General features: G+C 37.0%; 1 protein-coding gene across 16 annotated transcripts in view; it reads left to right on the top strand.

The window, feature by feature from the left end:
• PLCB4 (phospholipase C beta 4) overlaps positions 1-22,357 on the top strand; it is a 202,001-nt gene that overhangs the window by 134,243 nt on the left and 45,401 nt on the right. For 14 of the 16 annotated variants that reach the window (XR_010830808.1, XM_048060780.2, XM_048060775.2 and 11 more), the window contains 13 exons: positions 4,151-4,259; positions 5,224-5,434; positions 6,048-6,141; positions 6,753-6,832; positions 7,291-7,375; positions 9,870-9,960; positions 10,873-10,968; positions 12,510-12,610; positions 14,308-14,343; positions 17,051-17,192; positions 17,810-17,894; positions 18,126-18,250; positions 20,183-20,234. Coding sequence is in view for 15 of the 16 variants with exons in the window: in XM_048060780.2 (XP_047916737.1) it covers positions 4,151-4,259; positions 5,224-5,434; positions 6,048-6,141; positions 6,753-6,832; positions 7,291-7,375; positions 9,870-9,960; positions 10,873-10,968; positions 12,510-12,610; positions 14,308-14,343; positions 17,051-17,192; positions 17,810-17,894; positions 18,126-18,250; positions 20,183-20,234 (1,307 nt within the window). In the remaining variant the exon portion in view is untranslated. The remainder of the gene's footprint in view (positions 1-4,150; positions 4,260-5,223; positions 5,435-6,047; positions 6,142-6,752; positions 6,833-7,290; positions 7,376-9,869; positions 9,961-10,872; positions 10,969-12,509; positions 12,611-14,307; positions 14,344-17,050; positions 17,193-17,809; positions 17,895-18,125; positions 18,251-20,182; positions 20,235-22,357) is intronic. The other 2 variants (XM_013182092.3, XM_013182083.3) reach the window with 1 other exon arrangement.

The raw sequence follows: 22,357 nt of genomic DNA, 5'->3' as shown, positions 1-22,357 counted from the left end.
TGATTTTTAAAATAGTATGTGTGCAGCATAAGAGGAAATATTTTTATTGCTGTATTTCCAGAATACAGTTGTTGGCAAGAGTATTTAGTATTTCTTAAAAACATCATGAGTGTGCGAATAAACAGTGTGAGGGGTTTCTTTTTTTTTTTTTTTTTTCCTATTCCTAAAGCCCAGTAAGTTGTGGAAGGCTGACTCTATCAGAATTGCAACAGCAAATGCACTATGTAGATTTAACAAGAACTTACACATGGAAAATAAGTACATTCTACCTGGGTTTGTACCAATAGATTCTTGTCATATAGAACACGGGTAGCTGCTTTACTTCTCTGCATGATGCATGATCTTTTAGGGACCAAAAGCCTTACCAAAATTCTTTCCTTCTAAAATTATTTTACTATTTACAAATCCATTTGTATTTATATCAGAAATGTATATATTTCTGATACTGTTATATTAAGATTCAAGCAATAAGTTCCCCGATAGAAAAATCAAATAGATCATATTCAGAATTCGTAGATCAATTTCAGAGTAAAATTTTCTTTTTCAGTTGGGAATGCACTCATTCTTCATCGAACCAAAGTACATATAAAAGAGAATATTCAAAAAGAAGAGCACCTCCCCTGTGAGGGGAGGCTGAGAGACCTGGGTCTGTTCAGCCTTCAGAAAAGAAGACTGAGAGGGGATCTTATCAATGTTTATAAAGACCTGAAGTGTGGGAGACAAAGCGATATGGCCAACCTCTTTTCAGTGGTTTGTGGGGACAGGACAAGGGGCAACGGCCACAAAATGGAGCACAGGAAGTTCTGCACCAACATGCAAAAGAACTTCACAGCGAGGGCTGCCCAGGGAGATTGTGGAGTCTCCTTCTCTGGAGATATTCAAGACCCATCTGGGCACCTATGTGTGCAATTTGCTCTAGGAAACCTGCTTTGGCAGGGGGGTTGACTCAATAATCTCTCGAGGTCCCTTCCAACCCCTACAGTTCTGTGATTCTGTGATTAATACTTCATGACTAATGGTTGTTTCCCTTTAGTTGGTGACTAGAGCTGGGAAAAAAATGTAGAAAAGTTTTATAGAATGGCACATTTAGTCTGGTGACTTGAAACCAATGCCTTTGGATTAGTGCTTAAGGTATTTTGGTCTTCAAATATATTTGGCGTTTAAAATTTTGGTCATGATTTGAAATGCACTAAATAAACTAAATTCTCCCACCTGATGTGATCATTTCTGTCCCCTTTACAACAGGCCAGTACTGCAATTAGTAGTGATATTTAATGCTGGAAAATACAAGAAGATAATTTAGGAGAAGAGAATTGCTTGGCAGGGCAATTATTCATGAGAGTCTTTAGCCTAAATTAATTTGAATTCCATAGCCTCCAGGGCAGGCCACAAAAACTGTAAGCATTACAGCTTTTTAAGAGAGCATGATGGTATGTTACTGGGTATAAGTGGAGGGTGAGCATCTGTCCAGTCAAAATGCTATCTCTATTTGCCTTTTAAATGCTTCTGGCTGACAGCTGATTTAGTTGTGTATGAGTATTAAAACTTCTAGGAAGATTTTAGAAATTTAAGTTTTAGAATTTTTTTTTGTTGTTTTTGTTATTAAGTCCAATTTAGAAAAAAGAAAATGTAGTAGAAAAACAACTGAGGTCACTACTATTGAGATTTGCTCCTGCCATTCATTTGCAGCAATAAATTATAAGCTAAGTAAATGTCAAAGTGGAAATTCAGTAGTCTGAATCTGACCAGGATTCAACCTTTCTCCTGGGAAGGAGGTATGAGGAGATCCTTTTCTTTCCCTTTCTTTCCCACTGCCCCCTCTCTTTCCCACTGTCTTCTTCCCTTTCTTCTTCCTTTCCTCCCTCCCTTCCACTCTCTTGCTTGCTCTTCCTCTTTCATTCCCATTCATTTACTCTCTCTTTCTGTCTCCCTCTGTTTTTTCATCTCCACGTAAGGATGCCAGTCTTACTCCACTGCACAGGACAAATTCAAGAAGTAAAATTATTTGGGGCACAAAAGCTACTTTACATCTCAGTTTATATCTGCTCAGAGAGTAGAGTGGAGGCCAGGTCGGGGAGGCTAAATGGTCTTTCTCTCTTTCCAGAACTATACAGGATTTTTTTTCTCCCCATTCTTTTAGATGGTTCACCCTTATGTGGTTAAGAATGTCTAGGGTAAGGGTTCTCTACTTCATATGGTAACTAGACCAAGCAAAGGCAACTCTGGACATATGCAATTAGTCCAGGGACATGTTGTCTTTCTAGATGAAACTTCTTGCTTTTAGTTCCAGTCAGCTTTTATGTTACAGCTGTGCCAGCAAGCTCAGTAATGCAGAAGATTTCCCCAAGATACACTAATAAGCATTCTTCCATTTTTTTAAAATAACACGTCATCAGTTGTCAGATCTGCTTTGGTTTTTAAACTAAGTAAACATGGAGACATGATTTTATAATGGGGAAAAAAGTTGATAATGAGCAATGGTCATTGCTACAAGAAGAATATTTTGCTCTTAGCTACTTACAGTAATTCTGGAGTCTTATTCTAGAGGAGGCTTTTTTTCTTTATCCCATTTATTTTATTCTGTATGCTTATGATTAACTGTAGAAGAATGGGTAAGAGTACTCTTCTTGAGTAAGAACCTTTCTGTCTACTTCTTAAATTTTTTTGAAGTAGTGAAATGTCTTTCATGATATAAAGCTTGTCATTTGTCATATTAGACTGTGCTTTTGCATGCCAGTGTTGTATTGCTGTTCTGTGCTGCTTAGCAAGTTATGTCCTGCATCCAGCTGCTCTCATTTCATATTTCATCTGAGTTTTACTTAGATATCCAGACAGTCGATCTGTAGTCAATGAAAATGCTGTAATTTAGATGCTGCATACTGTCAGTAGCTTTACTTGAAAGATCCCTCTTTAACTGCATGATTAAATTGGCATTGGTTGTAATTTCTTGGAATCAATAAAGCACATTCATCAATGTATTGATTGTAAGAAAAGAGATCAAGTGCTTATTTTTGATTGGAAACTACTTTTCTTTCTGAAAAACTGTCAAATATATATATACATACACATAAGGAATTACAGCAAATGCTGATAATGCTGTGCCAAGCCATGTGAACACCATCCTGTCCACTCCAAATTACTGATCACCAATATGGGGGTGGCCTGTTACATTTCTGAATTCTGCTTAAACTGCAGCTTGAAAACTGCATCTACTGGGGTAAAAGAGTGTTTTCATGGTCATATTTATTTCTTTACATTTTATTGCATCTGCTTACATGCCACTACTCCGTTCAATTCTGTTTTTAATTTTCTTTTAATGGAGAATCAGGCACACAGTGTGCAGCTCTAATCCAGCGTGGAGAAAAACAAATGTTATATAGCACAACTGTGAGCAAAACCAAACCAAAACAAAAAACCTCTGAATTTTAGTGTATTAGAAATCACTGCTAAATTGCATCTAGAATACATAGAAATACTAAATATATTATGAAATCTTAATACCATAAATTACTGTGAATTGAGGATACTATAAAGTTCTTCTAAATTGTATATATCTCTTCTAAGAATTTAAGTTTTTTTTGAATAGTGCACAGTGTTTCTAGGATTCACAAATAAACATCAGTAGTTTCATATTTCTAAATTCAGGTTTCAAATTATGTATATATAGTACAGCTTTATTTTACTTTCAATTTTTACTTCAGCTATAGATATTGCTGAAGACATGCATTTTTGCGGAGGTGATTACTGTGCTATCAGTCAAGCCTGCCAGTTTACATGATCTACACAAAAGATTGGAAGGAAGAAGAGAGATTTTATAAAGATGAGCTTAGCTATTGTCAACATTTCATTGGCATGTATACCAAGTGCAGTCATTATTTTCATGAACAAGCAACAGTAAGACCAGTTATACGGTTACAGTGGATTTATTTGGAAATATTTATAATAAAGCTGCCTAAGTTTCTTATGGAAGATAAGGTTTGTTTTCTGTCTAAAGCTAAAGTTGCTGTTGGATAGTCTGAAAGTTTTAGGGCTTTTTTTTTTTTTTTTTAAATGTCCACTTCTTTCTTTCTCATCTGCAGTAATGAAATGCTCTTGGATGGTAGCCATGCACTATATTGTTTTGCTGAATTCTGTTGTTTTCTAACCTTAGCATCAACGAGATCCTCGGCTCAATGAAATTTTATTTCCCTTTTATGACACAAAAAGAGCAATGCAGATAATTGAGACATATGAGCCAGATGAAGACTTGAAGAGTAAAGGTAAATGTGGGAGGAAATTCAGGATTTGCTATTTTTTAGGCATTTGGGGAATTTCTTCTGAAGCCTGCAAACTTTTTGAAGGGAGATTACGGTCCTCGTGGTCAGGGGCAAGCACTTGCAGGGCTAACCAGTGAAGTAGACCAGGAAACTGATTTGCTGAAAGATATCTCCCCCTCAAAATCAGTGATTTTTCAGAAGGATTAATTCCCTGATCCAAGTTACACTGTGGCCACACAGACAGCCTAGCCTGGTACAAAATGGGAGAGGTTAGCTTGACGTTGGGGTTTAGTAAATGGGGAACAACGTGGCAACTCCTTCTAGAAAGAATCGAGCATGTGCCATGTATGAAATAGAAATATTAGTATTAATTACCTGATTCTAATTCTGACTTTTTTTTAATTCACTCTTCTTTGACTACTCTTGATTCCAGTGAGTTTTACAAGCTTTTCAAAATAAAAAAAGTGTATACTACAGAAGTTGCCATCTGTTTAGGATGGAACATATAAAATCATGTTTTATGAAGGTGGGACTTAATCTAGAACAGGAAAGTGTTGTTCACTAAATTGCAAGGAAGAGGGTTTTGCAAGCACAAAGCTGTAGCGGGGGTTGATGTTGGCTTATTCTTCTAGCCAGGAACTGAATTGTGGCTAATTATTTAGAGTCTTTCTTTGACTTATATTTCCAAGAGGTCTGAAATAAATTTGGGAAACTTTTAAAAAACGTATCTACTGTCAGGATTCTTTCTTGTACATCTGGTTTTATTATCTGGGGACACAGTGTCAGATTTTGCATCAAGGACACAGTTGCTGGTCAGCTTGGAGCACTGGAAGAAAAGAAGTGTTTGCTTGCAGAAACCTTTAGAGACATACCTTTTTTGCTAGCGTTCATGTTCTGAAAGATAGTTTGAATCCTACCCACTATAAATTTCAAGTAGTAATTTACTATGATTTCTTCTGCCTTCTAGGTCTCATATCAAGTGATGGATTTTGCAGATACTTGATGTCAGATGAAAATGCACCAGTTTTCTTAGATCGTTTGGAATTATATCAAGAAATGGACCATCCTTTGGCTCACTATTTTATCAGTTCCTCTCACAATACATATTTAACGGGCAGGCAGTTTGGTGGCAAGTCTTCGGTGGAGATGTACAGACAAGTACTTTTGGCTGGATGCAGGTTGGAAGCAGTAGATAAGTCTTTTAATATTTGTGAATCTAATACTTTAAGACTACATAGTATACTTTGGTGAAGATATAGTGTATAACTGAATGCATAAATATATCAATGTGGTAAATGAAAATATACATATTTAAGACTTTGTCACAAAAAACATTGGAAGGCAGTAGGATGTAGAAATTGGTGTCTGGAGTTGGGTTGTAAGAAAGATAAGTTTGATATCAAAATGACAAACAAAGACTTTCAGAGTGCTTCTTGATTTGTAATTAAGAACCCTATGAGTAAATGAGAATGTTTATGATTTCCTGCTTGATTTCTTGACCTACTAGTATGTGTCACAGTTAACCGAGTAAGATAATAAATAGAAGAGTATTACAGTGCTATTTTTTTCTTCAGGTATTAATATCTTGCCCCACGTATACTGTATTTAAGGTAGAATACCTGAAGTAATAAAAGCAGTCTGAAATTACACATGTACAGCTTAAAAGGAATTGCGTAATGCCCAAAACTGCTTGGTAACTTACTGCTCTGAACATCGCTGCTCAGAACTTGTCCCAGGCAGCTCACCTGTACTGAAGCACTAAGAAAGGTGATATTTTTCTTGGGTCTTTAGATGTGTTGAGCTGGACTGTTGGGATGGAAAAGGTGAAGACCAAGAACCAATAATAACGCATGGAAAAGCAATGTGTACAGATATTCTTTTCAAGGTAAATGCCTGACCTCTCCACCTGGCAACAAACCCCAGTAGGACCCCTGGACAAGAATCCATGCAAGGCACCCCTCTCCTCCTCAGCATCTGCCACTGCTCCATTTTGACAGACTGACAAATTGCATAGGCGTGGTTTCTTGTTCCCAGATATTAAGGCTCATTTCCCGCTCAAGTTACATACCCCTGTGCTACTGCTGCCTTTCCACAAAAAATGCAGAAAGCAGGCTTGATTACTTTGCCCAATATTTTCACATTCGGTGGCTCTTTGAACAGCAGAGTAAATATCCTCCCTGCTGTCTGAGAAGTTCCTTAGCTGTGGAAACAGCCTGAAGATGCAGGAGTCATTCAGGGAACAGAAATGCTTCCTGGCAGAATGGAGATGGTAGTAGAAACTGCAGCTGCAGTTGGGTGCTGGTGCACAGGTTGTTTGTGGGGGGTAAACAGAGAAGAAGGAGCATACTTTTTTTTTTTTCTAGTTCTGGTTTCAGTTGGCACATGTGAAACTCAGTTCTGTGTTTCTGAGGATGAGGAGGAGGACAAAAAAATCTTTTTCATTATGATTGTAATTTGATCTGTTCTAATTTTGAATCCTATTATTGCATTTTAAAGGATGTAATTCAAGCCATTAAGGAAACAGCATTTGTTACATCAGAATACCCCGTCATTCTTTCATTTGAAAATCACTGCAGGTATATAGTGCCCTTTTTAATATTTTTTTTTAGTACAATGGATGAGAAAGGTGATAAAGCTCAAAAATGCTACTATTTGAATGTACTTGAAAAGTGTGTTGGGCTATGCAGATATGCTGGGTGTTACTTGGAAGGGAATGTACTTTAATAGTCAATTTTTAGCTAGCTTAATAATAGCAATATTTTTTATCTGTGGTAAAGCTGTGAAATATATTTGCATGTTCCATTAGTTGTGTGGGATTCAGTTAATCTATTTTCTTGGTCTTATTAAATTCATCTCTGTCAGATAACAGACCTTTATTGACAGTTTAATTACAGTAAAGTAATGTGTCTCAGCTGAGAGAAATTGGGTAGTATATAATTTGGGAAGTCTACATTACTTAGTATTATTCTGTTTTGCTGACTAATAGTGATTTCTTTTTTATATTTAAAAAATGAACCAACATCATCTTTTACAGCAAATATCAGCAGTACAAGATGTCAAAATACTGTGAAGATCTTTTTGGAGATCTCCTGTTGAAGCAGCCTCTAGAAACACATCCAGTATGTTACCTTCTGACAGCGTTTCTATTTTTTACATTATCTGTGTTTAAAAGAGACAATAAACTGGGGTCTTATCACCTATAGTTGGAGTGCTGATCACTACCAGTCCTGTGCTTTCAAAAATGACTAGTGTATTTGAATGTCTACGCTTTTTGGTACAAACATCCTTATCTGATTGTTCAATCTCTTCTGTACAGGGCTCTGGCAAGCAGCCTGGGGAAATCCATCCCCTTGATGTGTGATGCAATATCAGCTCCTATATAAAATACACCGCATACATTGTATTTCCAGGTCATACATAACTCTGCAACTTGCCAGTCACTGTTGAAAAACAATTAATTTTAAATTGCATGGTTTCAGTTCAGGAAACCTTCTATTTCAGCTACACTTTGCATGCTTTATGCTCTAGATCAGACCCTGAAGTCTAGGTGGCCTCCACTACTGCATTAACAATTAAATTAAGCAGAGTTCCCTGCAGTCTCATTTGGACTATCAAGTGCACTGTAATCTGCATGCACTTCACTCTCCTGCGTGGCAGGAAGTAATAACGGGCACTCCTCCACAAACACAGTGTTTGAGGCTTTAATAGCTTGTTATCCACTGCTTGCAACTACTCCCCCAGTCCTTTGCTACTCTCCTGAGCAATGTGCTCACTGTCTGCCAGCAGCCACCCAAAACCTACAGGCACTCTTCAGTGCTGTGGGAGACCATGTCAAAGAGGATTCTGCTTTATTTGTCGTCTCCTGCAAGGGACCTCCTGGTATTATCTTCTTCAGAACTGTGCTTTTCTTGGGTTTCCTTGCATGTTGCAGGGACAGCAACTCACCAGACTTGGTGACCTGTGCAGTGACCTGATGGTCATTGCCATGAAAGGTGCATCCGAGAGAACTAAACCTGTAAAATTGCCTGCTATATGTAGCACCTTGCCACATTCCTCATAAATGACAACCTCCAGCAGCTTTCAGGCAAGCCTAAAATAAAGCTGGCCAAAGAGAACCATGCTTCTACCTCAGGGCCCAGTAATTAGTCTTGGCTGCCTGTGCTCTGTAGCAGTACTGAGCCTTCTGCAGTTTGTACCCCTTCCTTGTTGTGGGTGAATTCAGTCCCCAGCTGCTACCAAAGCAAATGTGGCAGAGATGGCCAAAGGAGCCTGAATTGTGTATGAGTGCTTGTTTTCTGGTACTTCTACAGACTGAGGAGGACAGACTTCAGAGAGAGACAGCACTGGCTGAAGCAGATTTAGTTTTAAGGAGAAGGAAATATTCGTCCAAATGGGCATGCAGTTATGCCCTGTGCTTGGGGGTGCTTGGGGATGAATGAGCTCTGCGGCACTGACATCTAGTGGAATTACAACCCAGGCACTCTCAGGAACAGTTGTATTTTGTCTTCATCCAACATGCCAAAACTCTAATGACTACACTAGCCCTGGTAGTTATGGATATTGTTACCTTCTTGGAAGGAGGTTTGCACCCATTCTTGTGGAGTTGGGCTGGTTTTTTTTGTTGTTGTTGTTTTTTCCCTGGTTGCTAATTGTCACCTCTGCTTCTTTTATTGGGTTTCAAGTTGTGGTGCTTTGTTCTTTTGTTTCTGTGTCCCCAGTGCTGCTTCTGTGTAGCTCAGAGCTGGATTTAAGGATCAGAATATCTGAGCATTTCTTCTAAGAATTTTTACTAGTCCTGGCAATATTTTCTACTCCTGTATCATTTATAGTTATCTGGGAACCACAATCCATTATAGCAGTGACTCCCTCTACAATATCCTTAGCAAGCCTAAGGTGGAGAGTGTGTTACTTATCATATCCAAATCTGTTTCTTAGCCTCAGTGATGTGATGAGGCTTAAATCAGAGGATTTTTTTTACTTTTTTTTTTTTTTTTCCAGTAATATATTTTCTCCCTCCCGGAGTTGGAACAAAACCTTTAGTAGTACTTCCTGTGTATGTCAGACTTGCCATTTGGCTTTCACGAATACTGAAGATGTGACCCTGTAGCCCTACTGGCAAAAATAGTCTTCACCACTTAGCTAAGGACTGGGCAGAGTTTTCCATTCACCAGTGCCAGCCCATTTTTACTCTGCATATGTGGGCAGTCTCTCTTCCATTATTACAGCTTGAAGGGACTATAAAAGGTGAGTTATTTAGAGATGAAATTAAAAAGGGCTAAACTCTGACTTAAACTGCATGTGAGCCACATGTAGAGAAGGAAAGTAGGAAGTCCTCTGATGAATGGTTGGAGGTCTCTTCTGTGCCTACTGCTAGGCAGGACAGAATGGGAGACATTATAACCAGTGTAGATGAGGATGAGCACAGGTTTCCCATGAAATAGGGAAGAATCAGAGGAGACAACTGTAGTCAGACTGCCTCCAAGGGTTGTGCCTGAGGTGGCACTGCTTGTTCACTGCCCCTTACCATTACCGTCCTAAAGTCAAAATCCCCAGTTGAGTTATAGAGAGGTCAAATAGATGTTATTAAAACCTTTTCTATAAATTATTTTACAGCTTGATCCAGGTAAAGCCTTACCTTCTCCTAATGACCTCAAAAGAAAGATTCTCATAAAGAATAAAAGGTTGAAACCTGAAGTAGAAAAAAGTAAGTAATCTTGTCTTAAACAAAAGTCTAGATTAATTTGAATGGACTTCGTTACTAAGGCTTCCAAATTGCTCATACATTTCTGTTGAAGAATATGAATTACATGTAAATGATACTTTGTTTGCCCTTGTGTTTCATATGACTGACAGAGCTTAGGCCTTGCTATCTGCATTCAGCAAGGGCATAGACAGACCTGGAAATGTAACCCTGGGACTTTATCAGATTGCTGTTCAAGCTAAAATATAACACAGATAGGATCTCTAGTAAATTCTGCCTACACTGGTATGTTTACATTGCTGTGTTTTTCCAGGATAAGCAAAAAATGAAATGGAATTTCAAATTGCTCTTCTTCTTGTTATTGCTAGTTCTGATATTTATCTCCTTTCAGTAATAATAATGTTGCTATCTTAGTTCCCAGTACGGCTGAAGTGATAGACCCTGGTCCTTCTCCAGTAAAAGATAAGCATGCAGACCTTCTGCTGACTTTAGTGATACATGATTGTGTTCATACTGTCTAGCTGAAACACACATGGCAACACAATTGAAAATTCAAGTGCCTTGTCTCCATTTGCATACATCAACCACCAAAGAGATAGCTGTCTACTTATTCTTTGAAGAAATAATATGCTCACTCCAAAGGCCTTTGAAGTCTATGGAAATATTTTCTGTAACTTCAGTGAGCTTTGGATATAGCTCTTATTGACCACTTTTCAGATCTAAGAACAGTACGTGCCTAATGATACTCATGCTCTGTAAAATTTTATTGCTGACTGAAAACTCTATCTTAAAGATCCCTTTAAATAAAAGTAGCTCTCAGGATCAGAGAATTATTTATGATTGTTCTGATGTATTTAATTGTGCTACAAACTGTTGATGTCATGACTGATTACTTTTTATTTTTCTTATGAACAGAACAGCTTGATGCTTTGAAAAAGATGATGGAGGCTGGAGAAACTGCTGCTCCTGTAAATATCCTGGAGGATGATAATGAAGAAGAAATAGAAAGTGGTGAGGATTTCATAGAGAAGGGCTCTCAAACACTGCCTATTGTAAAACAGTAGGCTGGCATCAGTAGTATGTGCGTTACCCACAGAGTCACAGCCTGTGGCAGGAGCAGAAAGTGTGGGCTCAATGTAGAACCATTTATACAGACTTCCAGCCTTACCATCTCATCTCAGATAGATACTACAGCTGCTCCTGGCTCTGTTGTAGGCTGTGGTAGAAATGTGAGCTCAGTTAGTACTAGTGATAATTTTTAACTTCTACTTACTGTTCAAAAATCATACTGGAACAGAAACAAAGTCAATTTTCACTGTACATATATGTGTTGAGGGAGGGAGGGGGTAGAGTGACTGGGAACCTGTAATCTTTGTTTCAAAAAGAGATTTTTTTACTATTTATAATGCTTGTGTCAACATCAGATTGGATTATTGCATTATCATTTATAAGGATAAAATCAAAGATAGGATTTTTCTTGCCAAACTTCAGATGCCTTCAGTTTAAACATCTACATATAAGCCAATGATGCAGAATGTCTTTATGGCCAACAGAGAAAAAAGACATTTTTAGGTTGTGATTTACCTCACCTATGTCCGCCTTCTGAAGAGATAAATCATTCAGTACCTGCAAGTGTCCGTACCGCTGGCCTGTGACCCATCTGACGCCAGATGTCCCAGCTTTAGCCTATCCCTTGATCCTCTCCTTGATTTCTTCCTAGCACAAAGTCACTGCTGTTACAGTCAGTAGAGTTCAATGTGGTAGATATTCTTGGTGATCCATGGTGTCTGTCCTTGCAGTTCAGAAAGAGACTGAAGTACAGTGATTTTTTGGAGAGGCCTCTTAGTGTCTTTCTTCAAATGACCTAAGAGCACAGAGGTGATTCTGTTGTTTGGCAAGCTGATTTCCATTGGAATGCTTATTTCTAATAATGCTATTATTAATTATGTGCTAGACCTCCAAGAGGCTCAAATAAGTATTTTCTAAAATTATTGATTAAGTCCAACTGCGTAATGTGGTTAATGATGTTGTGTTCATAAGGGACCTTTTTAGCTTCTTTGAGAACACCACGTTCTTATAGAAAATCACCCTCAAAGAAAACAGGAAGGATCCCCTGTAACAGGGGCACATGAGGAGAGACTGACTAGCCACATGAGGAGTTTGGATGCAGGCAACCTTTTTCATCTTTAGTTAGAGAACCCTGCCTTCATTTCTAGTTATTACCCCAAACCTATATTGCTGGTGCATTTTTGTTTGTTTGTTTCTTTGTTGTTTGTGGTTTTTTGCCTTTTTTTAAAAAAAAAAAAAATGATTCCTTCAGAAATACACTAAAAATCTCCCTTATTAACCATGTCAAAGCCATAAGAATCTCAGGCCTTATCTGTAATTTATTACTACTAAATCCTTGGAAATCTAATACCCTGGATTCTATTTCTATATAAAGATATGCTGTAACCAAACCTGTGTATTCAACTATCATTTGTTTCATGTTTCACACTAAAACAGCAGTTTGCTGTGGTTTTTGCACTGATCCTTCTTTCTTTTTTGTGCAGCTGACCAGGAAGAAGAAGCTCATCCAGAATACAAATTTGGAAGTGACCTTACTGTAGATGATTACGGTCAAAAAGAAGCTGTTGCCATCAGTGTCAAAAAGGTGGGATTGCTTCTTTCTTATATCTCTTTGAAAGCTTTCCATGGAGGAGGCTGTAAAAGACATTGTGTTTTGTGGAAGCATAACAGCACTATCTGAAGAGTCAAACACAAGATCTTCACCAGATTCTTAATGTTTAGTTTCATGAGAAGACAAAATTTTGTAGATCAAAATACACCCTGCTTGTTCGGGCAGAATACTTATTTAGGAAACAGAATCAGTATGTAGGAAAAAATGTGTACATGAAGTTGGAGGATTTGACCAAACATACTAATTAAACGCAGCAAGCAGTTTCTTCCCTCTGGCTCTGATATTTTACTTTGCATCTCAGTTTCAGAGCCCTAATATGAGGTGAGTATTAGCTTTCTTGCTCAGTAAACTTTTCTTGGAAGGCTGCATCCTTTGTCTTTGTTTCAGGGATTCTTTATTGTTAACTCTTAGGGTAGATTGTCCCTTTCATCTGCAGCAGTAAAGGCAAAATAGGAAGATCACTCTCCAGTGGGGTGGTACTGCAGTGAGGCAGTACCAGAGAGCCAGGTGGCAGACAGCGTAAGAGTCCCCTTTGTTCTACTGGTGCTTGGTTTAGTGAAATTTAGTGTTCAGGAACAGAATATTACTTGACAATAATTAGATACAGAACATTGGAATTCAAAACTAATCCTGCTCTGGTACTGAAGACATTATTGCTACTTGTTACAGGGAAACAAAACAAAAATTGAGTACTAAGGTACCTTATCAGATCATGCTCCTCTGTCACTCAAGTGTTTTGGCCACTTCTTCTCACCTGCCTGGCTACCTTTGGATCTTACTACAGATAGAAGTATAGGTACAGAAAAACTTTCGTAGTAGACATTGCTGTTGGCACTGTGTCTCTCTTCAGCAGTATCACAGAGACAACAGACCTGTCACCTTCTTGGTTTCTCTTCAATTCTCCATCTTTGCTTCTTCAGTACTTTTGTGGATCTTCCCACTGAACTGTTTAACTCCTCTGTTCTAGGGCTGGTTTCACTTGCTAAATCAGCTTGTCCTTAACTACCTGAGCATTTTTCTTTTTATTATTTTTATTTTGTTTTTCAAATTAGTCACTCATCATCAGTATATACCCTTTGTTAACTACTCTGCTTCTTTGCTGATCAGTGACTTGATCCTTATTCTTTAGGAATGTATATTCAGTGCCAAGTCAACATTTATCTAAGATACTTGGTACTGGTAGTTTATAATTGAAGACAGACAGCAGAGAGGCTTACTTGTCCCATTGCAAATAGCATCTTGAGATAGGCCTTTTCCAAATGTAGACATCTAAAGCACATTTACAGCTTTCTTAACCCTTAAGTTTTCAGAGTCTGGGCAGCCTACATATCCAGATGATCCTTTGTGCACTCTGGTGTGACATTCTTTCATTCTTCTCTGAAATTTCCAGTCCCCAACATCTAGTGATAAGAACTTGTTTGGGCTTAACTGTCTGGCATCCTCTCTCCTGTTCTAACTGCTAGCCAGCTGCTGAATTTCGTACTTTGTGTACCCAAATTTGAAAGAAACTTCAAATTTTTCATATGGGACAGATGAGCCATGCAACAAAGTGGAAAAGGGTGTACTTTTTGCTAAATGCATTAACTTTTTGAGTTGTTATTTTTTTCCTTACTGTGAGTGTTTCCTATTGCATTTTCCTTGGGTAATGCATATATATTTTTTCCCCTTAGGCTGTTGAAGATTCTGAGCAAGAAAACAATAAAAAGGTGACATGTAGGCTGTTACATAGTTTGTTTTATTGCTTTATATATAAAATACATACTACTTGTTCTCTTAGTGGTTTACCAATTTTATGTGCAGTTTCACTTCTCCTACAGTATATTTCTGAAAGTGACTCTGCCTCCTTTCCTCCTCTAGTTGTATACTGGTGGTAGGTCTCAGAAAACGTGGGGACAGACAGGAGTACATGACTTGTGCCTGCTTAGAAGTGTGTGATCTCAGTCTCAAATGTCATGCACTGGGAAACAGCAGTTCTTTGAATGGTGTTGAGATGCATCTTCCCCATTTTTTTGTTTGGTTGTGCTTTGTTTTATTTTTTAATCTTTTCCCTTACCTTGACTGCATTTTGTTTTCCTCTCTCTTTTTCCTCCTTTTGCTCTCCCTTGGGACTTCTGCATTTCTTCTCCCAAGAATCCCTTCTGTAAGACTCTTTCCACCTCCTTCCACTCTTCTCCATCCTTCTGTCATTAAAATTGCTCCTGTTCTAACCACACTTTGTTTCAGTCTATTTTGTTTTCTAAGTGGGTTCTGATTCTTTTCTTGATGGTGGGGAGGTACAAATAACCTAGAAAGATCAACTCTCCCTTTGTTCTCTCTCTCTCCCCCTTAAAGTGTCATGTCCTGTCGTAACCTTTACTTTGTCTCCGTAGGCTTTAAGAAACATCCCATCCCTACTTCACCTCCCTAGTTCATAATTTTAAAGTTCAAAATTATTAGCTGTGAACACTGCAAAAAGCATAGCCTGTTTATTTTTAAAAATTGCAAGTCTGCAGGTAACCAAGATGAAATTAGTGGCCAGTAGATTGTCTTAGAAAATGATCATAGAGATGGTGTGTCAGTAATTTAGTCATACAGCTATACCCTGCAGGGTGCTATTGTTCAGCACTAATGCATACAGTTTTGAATTCCTTTTCACCATGATTCAGTACTTAGATGTTTTTGGATCAAGATAGTAAAATATTATTAGCAATTCTGAGCAGTCAGCAGAAGGCACATTGAAGAAGCCTGGTTTTTAGAAGCTGAGTGGTCAGTTCTTCCTGAATATTGGCCTTCCAACGATGATGAACCTGAAAAGGACTAGTTCCTTCGAAGGAATTTGGCCTTAATTTGATCTATACTATATTACATAATATTGACCTGCTAACAAAAAAGCCTATATTCTACTAATAAAAGCGTGTATCATTTGGCATATTCAGGAAACAAATCTGTGAACCCTCAACCATTCCTGAAAAGCAGTTGGTTTGAGCCCTGGTGAGCAACTTTGAAATAGGCATCAGTTTGATTTCATGGGCCTCTGGAAGTTTAATTCAGTCTAAACTGTGAATAAAACCATGTGTACCTGGACTCATTCTGGTAACTTGTATATTCCACGCAGTACTTGTGACTAATCTTAGCATATCAGGGCATATATTTTTTTCTTGAAATTCGTTTTTTGAAACATGTCGGAACTATGTAGCAGGTGCAGATACATGCCCATAATACTGATAAGTAGATTCGCATTTACTTTTATCTTCCATTTCCTGAATAAATGAGTTGCAGTAGTTTAGGTACTGTGGACTGTCTTCTTCCATGCTTTAATGCTGTGAAGTATGATGACTCTTACTGCCTAAGAAAGGACTTTGCAGTTATTCACTGTTATTCACTATTTGCTGATACAATAATGGAGGAGAACTTCCTGACAAGCACAGATTGCATTCTGAAAATAAAAAGCTGTACTTTAAGAAATTTTGAAGATACTTAGTACTTCCTTGCTGAAGTTCATAGTCAGCCTACAGGATGCTAGATTTTTTGGTTGTTGGTTCACTGGTAGGAGAACAAGCAAATAAGTTTGTGGGAAAATGCTGTGAACTGTAAACCTTGCAGAATTTGCATGGATTTACAGAGATTTTTTTCTTCTCCCCAGTGAAAAGAATATGTTTCAAACTGATTTAGGGAAAGGAAAAAGTGGAAGGAAGATTGACAGGTAGACAGATCCGCAAAAGTTGGCAGGTAGATCCACATGAGAAGTGCTTCATATTGTGGTTTTCTATGATGTGAGATACTTGCAGAAAACTTGCAGTTCTATTAAAATATACTGTATCCTCATGTAAATGATGGATTCACATATTTATTCTTGTAAGTGGCCAGAGATATGAGCTTGGTACTGTGTCTCTTGTTGGTCTTGTCACATCTATCTCTCCAATGAAAGCTGTAAATCCTATTTTTTGGTTTGCTTTTATTAGTAACAATTAGCAATTGAATCAATTTGTGTTTTGATGCTGAGAAAATTGTACTCAGTATACAGTGTGCACTACTGCCACAATTCTTCTCAGAAAGTGTGTATTAAATTGCAGTTCTTAGGAATTTATGTGACAATGAGCATGATCTCCCAGCATTGTTCAGTCCATTGTAACGTTTCTCTTTTATCCCCAGAATTACCCTACTAACATCATGAAATATTTACCCACTGCTTAGGATCTTTTATTTTTTTAATTATTGGTCCTCTCACATGCATCCTATAATATTGAGAATGTTTGGTGCATATATCAGCAAGAAAATAAATCATAATTTGTGACATGAAATTTCCTCTTTTCTTATATAAATATGCATTTTCTTTAACTTTCTGCAGATTTGGGTATAATTTTGTGTCACATTTGAAAATCTAACAGTATTTGCATACACAAATAGTGATTATTCTTTTTAATGTGTTTTCAGGGTTTAGTAACTGTTGAAGATGAACAAGCGTGGATGGCATCTTACAAATATGTAGGTGCCACAACAAATATACATCCATATTTATCAACAATGGTCAACTATGCTCAGCCTGTAAAATTTCAAGGTTTCGATGTAGCAGAAGGTAACATAAAAGGTTGAATGAAATAAAAGTATTTGTCTGCTTATTCTAGGTAGTTTTTTTAATCTCTATATTTCATGAATTTAGAAATGGTGGAAGATTTATTTTAATGACTGTCATCTGTCTCCCTGAATATAAAGTTAGCATGCTATTCTATTGATCATCCACATGGAGTCACTAAATTACAGGGAGAATATGAAGCTGTTGAGGTTGATTATATTCTATAGACCCTTTCAAATATATTACTTTTTTTTAGTTCATCTTTCTGTAAAGTAAGGTGAGAGTGGTTGTCACAGTGGTCAGCAGTTAGCTGAAGTTTTCATATTGCACCGCTAGACCATTTATCATGTTGTTTGTCTTATCTAGCAACACAACATAGGCTCTAAAGAGCAATTTTCTTGTAATGTAAAAAATTAAAGTTTTGTTAATTTCCCAGAAAGTGAAAGAAAGTGGCAAGTCAGAATTGTTGCTTAATTTCTCTGCAGTATAATTTGATTCAATGAGTAACAGATAATGGGGAAGCAGACCTAAATTTGCTATATCCTTCTGTTAGCCATAGTGTATTATTTTGAATATGACATTACAAAAGTGCTTTAAAATATCTTGTCTCTTCTTTCTAGAACGTAATATTCATCATAACATGTCTTCTTTCAATGAATCAGTTGGACTAGGGTATTTGAAGACCCATGCCATTGAGTTTGTGAAGTATCCTTTCAAGTCTTCCTGGATATTGCTAGGTCCTTCTCTCTATTAATGCTACAGATAAACAACAAATGAACATTTCTAGGTTTGCAGTGTTCCACGTCTGTAGTGGAAAAAAGAAAGTAGCTTTATAAGATAAGAAATAGTAATATTAATGTAAGAAATACTGAAGTTACCAGGATGTGACCATACATTTCTATGATGTTCTTTCATTTTCCTTGATGAATTATACAGTTATAATAAACGACAAATGAGTCGGATATACCCAAAGGGAGGCCGAGTGGATTCAAGTAATTACATGCCTCAAATTTTCTGGAACGCTGGCTGCCAGATGGTCTCACTGAACTATCAGACCCCAGGTAGGCAGCAACGACCAGTGAACCTCAATCCTAAAGAATGATTTGGGCAGTAACTCTCAAACAGATGCCATGGATTTGCTTCTGGCATTTTTTGAGGAAACGGACATATGGCTAAATAATGTGGTGGGGGGGAATTATGGAAGCGTAAGATAAGGAGTAATGAAAAAGCTCTACTTTGAAGGAAAATTTAGCCTCCTTTCATGGAAAAATAAGAGAGTACTATAACTTCTCAAATGATAATGTTTTATTAATAAAAATATTAATTGCAGGGGAATCACTGTTTTCACAAAACACTGCTTTGGCACAGTTTTGTGCACATCTCCAAAATAAAGATGAAGGGAGTATACAAATTAAGATGGTAAAAAGTAGTGACTGTGCCAAGTGCATTTCTAGACCAACTGATGTGAAGTGTTAGAGAGTCATGTGTTTAGCATCAAAGAATGAGGTCTGAGATCACATCTTGGAGAACAATACCCAGGAATGTAAATGCCTCTCCACAGCAAATACTGAGAGGAGATCTATTGTTCTGTTCAATCAAGGTGTGAGTATAACTAACAGGGTGTTTGTTTTGTTTCCTTTTCTAATTAATATAGGAGTGTCTTCAGCTATATATGTAACAGAGCAGTTTTTCCATTTTCGTCTTCTATCTGTGATAGGACCAATGTTCTGTATTTTTTTGCTTTTCTTTTCCTTCAGCGGTGATTTTGGTACTGTAGAAACTTCTAATGATCACAAGCTCTGTCCTGCAAAGCTTTGCACCCTTGCCATGACTGATTTCTAACTGAGGAGGCAAGAGAAAGCTGTACTGGAGTACACTGCTCGTGAGCCAGTCACTGAACATGGTTTGGAGATCAGAGCACATATGCAAGCTTCACTCTTCTCCCAGTACTGCCTCTGCCCATTGCACATTGTTCTCAGCCCCTTTGTATTGCAGAGTAAGAGTGTTAATTTTGTAATTGGAAATGAACAACTTTCCTCTGTTAGTCTTCCATGTTCCAATGGTGCTGGCAAGCTGAAGAACAGTTGAGGAAATAGAAGCTAAGGCTGTCCAGTAGAGTAAATAATACCTCATATGAGCATATGAGAATCTTGTATTTTGTGTAACAGAGAATATATAGAAGAAATTTTGTTCCCTTTAATAAGTAGTGTCTATGAGCAAAAGAAGGCCTTTGTTATTGCTAAACAAGGATGTTGTATTCCAGTGTAATTTGAAACCTGCAGGAAAACATATCATAAAGTTTGGGAGAGGGTTTCTGTTTACTCTTCTGTCTTTATAGACAAATGTCATAATAATGCACCAAATAAAACTCAGGTGCCTTAAAAGTTTAAACTAAGCAATGCTGCTGTGATATCTGTGGTTTCTTTTTGTGGTACGTTATTCAATTAAACCCGTAGAAAAAGTGCAATATTCATCTCGCCTTCTGTAAGACGTCAGGTTACAGGCATCTTCATCAGAGGTGGTTCTGTATGGTCACTGTAGAGAAATACACAATTCCAGGATGTTTGCTTTAGATGTCTATCTTAGAACAAAATTAATTTCACTGTTAAAAGTGTCTGTTATTTAAAGTGATTCTAGATCACTAGCATGAATAGAGAAATCCGTACTGTAAATGCCAAAAATTAGATGACTAAAATCCTATCCCGGGTACTTAACACAACCACTGGCTATGTTTGAATTCAGGGAGAAGCTGTTTTCTAAGCACAGCTTGTGCTTCAGCTTGGTTGATAAAGCTGTTATGAATGTGAAGAAACCTGAAGTTTTCATATTGCTTCCTTTTGGTTTGCAGGTCTGTGTGTATTTTATATGCATTAAATTTAATTTTCATTTAAACTTATTATTCTGGACACGCAGTCTTATTTTCTTCTCTAAAAAGGATTGTTCATGATCTGCATTACTCAGGAAGAAAGAGTAATATTTTTCTCTTTTGACAGATTTAGCAATGCAGTTGAATCAAGGAAAATTTGAATATAATGGATCATGCGGGTGAGTGATGTGATTTAAACTGTTGTCACTGTGTATCAGAATTCTTTACTGTGGCTTTAATAAAATTTTGTCACTATTAATTATATGTTAAAAAAGAAAAATGGGACGTTAAGTGAGGAGTAGAAATTAACAGAATTCAGGGAAGTTAGTATGCTTTTTAATGATGCCCAGTTTTTAAAGATGAGATGGAAGAAGCTTTGTGTACAAATTATGAAGATGATCAGGAATACCATTCACAGGTACTTAAATCCATCTTCAGCTTCTGTTTTCAATTTTTTTTTTCAAAAATATGACTCAGAATGAAGATTCATTGCAAGTTCACAGAATAGCCAAATTTCCCTGGAGTAAATTGAGGTTTGTTGTTGGTTGGTTGGGTTTGGTTTTTAGCCTGTACTTTGTGTGGAGAGCAGATTTCACAGAAAATGGTGTTTCATCTCTAAGTTCTTGCTCATTATTTTTGCATGAAACGGGATTCTAAAGCAATGTTGATAGATTTTTTTTGGATGCTGAGTTTATACCTTAATAGGATAGATTGATCTTTAATATCAAGAGAAGGGAAAAAGTTTGAGGAATTGTAGGAAATGACAGTCCAGAAACACATTGAAGTCTGCAAACTCATCCTGGAGAAGAAACATCTCTTTTACTCACAGAAGTCTTATTCAGAAGGAAAATCTGAGTAGATGGAGCTTGGTAAAAATTCTTCTTCTGCAGAATGGTCAGCATAGTACTTTGCCTCTTCATGCCTTCTTTTCAAATGTGAACTCTTCCGATAGAGGCTGTTGGGTTTCTCAAAAGTGCAATCTCTGGTCATGTCAGGCAAAATAACAAAACCAGAAGAAAACAAAATTCTTTATGCCAGAATATGGTTCCTTTTTTATTTGATTCACTAGCCTAGTAGAAGAGCAACTATATACTTCTGGCAAATTCTCTGAGACAGGCTTCATTATCCACTAAATTTCTTGGATCTTGTGTGAGTCTTCTGGTATTACAGTAATGTAGTGGTAATAGATAGTAATATAGTGGTAATATTTTGTAAATGTGGTGCTGTTTCATCACAGGGAGAAAACACTCAGGGCAATGAAAATTAAAAATTACATTTCCTTCAGTCTGTTATCCTTTTTTTCTCTGATTTACAGTTTTCATGCTGGTGAAATGAGAGCATGAAAATTTTTTATTTCAGCAGGCCTTGAAGTCTAGGCTTAGCATGTTTCAGATAGTTCCCTTCTGCCCATAGTCTACTTTAAATCAGTAAAATATTATGAAATTACACACATTTTTAATGTGAGAATAGTAAGCAATATTACTTTCCTAAACAGAAACCATGTTATGAAAAATAGGAGAAAATGCATTGGGAGTGTGTCTTTCAGAGTTTTTCTAGCATTTTTTAAGTTATTCCTGAATCCTGTGTAGGACTTCATAACATTGTGTACCAGTGATTTGCTAGAGAGGCTAGAATGTTGATTAAAAAAAAAAAAAAAAAAAAACTAGCAACTGCGGTCTGTCAGGGCTACAGAATTAGCAAGATGACTCCGGTTACACATTTTCTTCCACCAGTGGAACAAAATTCCTGTCATATAGCATAGCATTTTTGTGATCAGCTACTGTTTTATTCTGATGGCAGAATCCTTGGCTTTTGATTCACCAGTGCACGTATTAGCTTCATTGATATGTTGATCCAGTGTATAGTCCTCAGGGATGTATTGTAAGTGTTATTATGGTAGTACCTTTCGTGCTACTATAATTAACAATCTGTCAGTACTAACATCAGCTGTTTTCCCCAAGGTTTTATAACTGAGATGAAAAAATTAGCTTCAAGCTGAAATTTATTGTGTGAGTCTTGACTCTCTGGAACTGCTTCATTTAAAAAAAAAAAAATAATAATTTTTTTCAGTTGTATTTTTCTGCATTTTTCTATGTATTTTTCAAAAGCACTTAAGAAATAAATGAGAACATCTATTTTTTTATTATATAACTCACTGTATTTTTAAAATGTGTTACTAAATTTTTTTGAAATGTCCTTTATTACATTACATTTAGTTTCCTCTTGAAATCCAGGATTGATTTAATCCCTCAGTATCTGGTAATTCAAAATTAAGATTAACATTTATCTCTATTCTAGGTAC

Source organism: Anser cygnoides, chromosome 3 (genome assembly GCF_040182565.1).
Source record: "Anser cygnoides isolate HZ-2024a breed goose chromosome 3, Taihu_goose_T2T_genome, whole genome shotgun sequence".
NCBI classification, from domain to species: Eukaryota; Metazoa; Chordata; class Aves; order Anseriformes; family Anatidae; genus Anser; species Anser cygnoides.
This window is presented reverse-complemented; position numbering and strand designations above follow the sequence as displayed.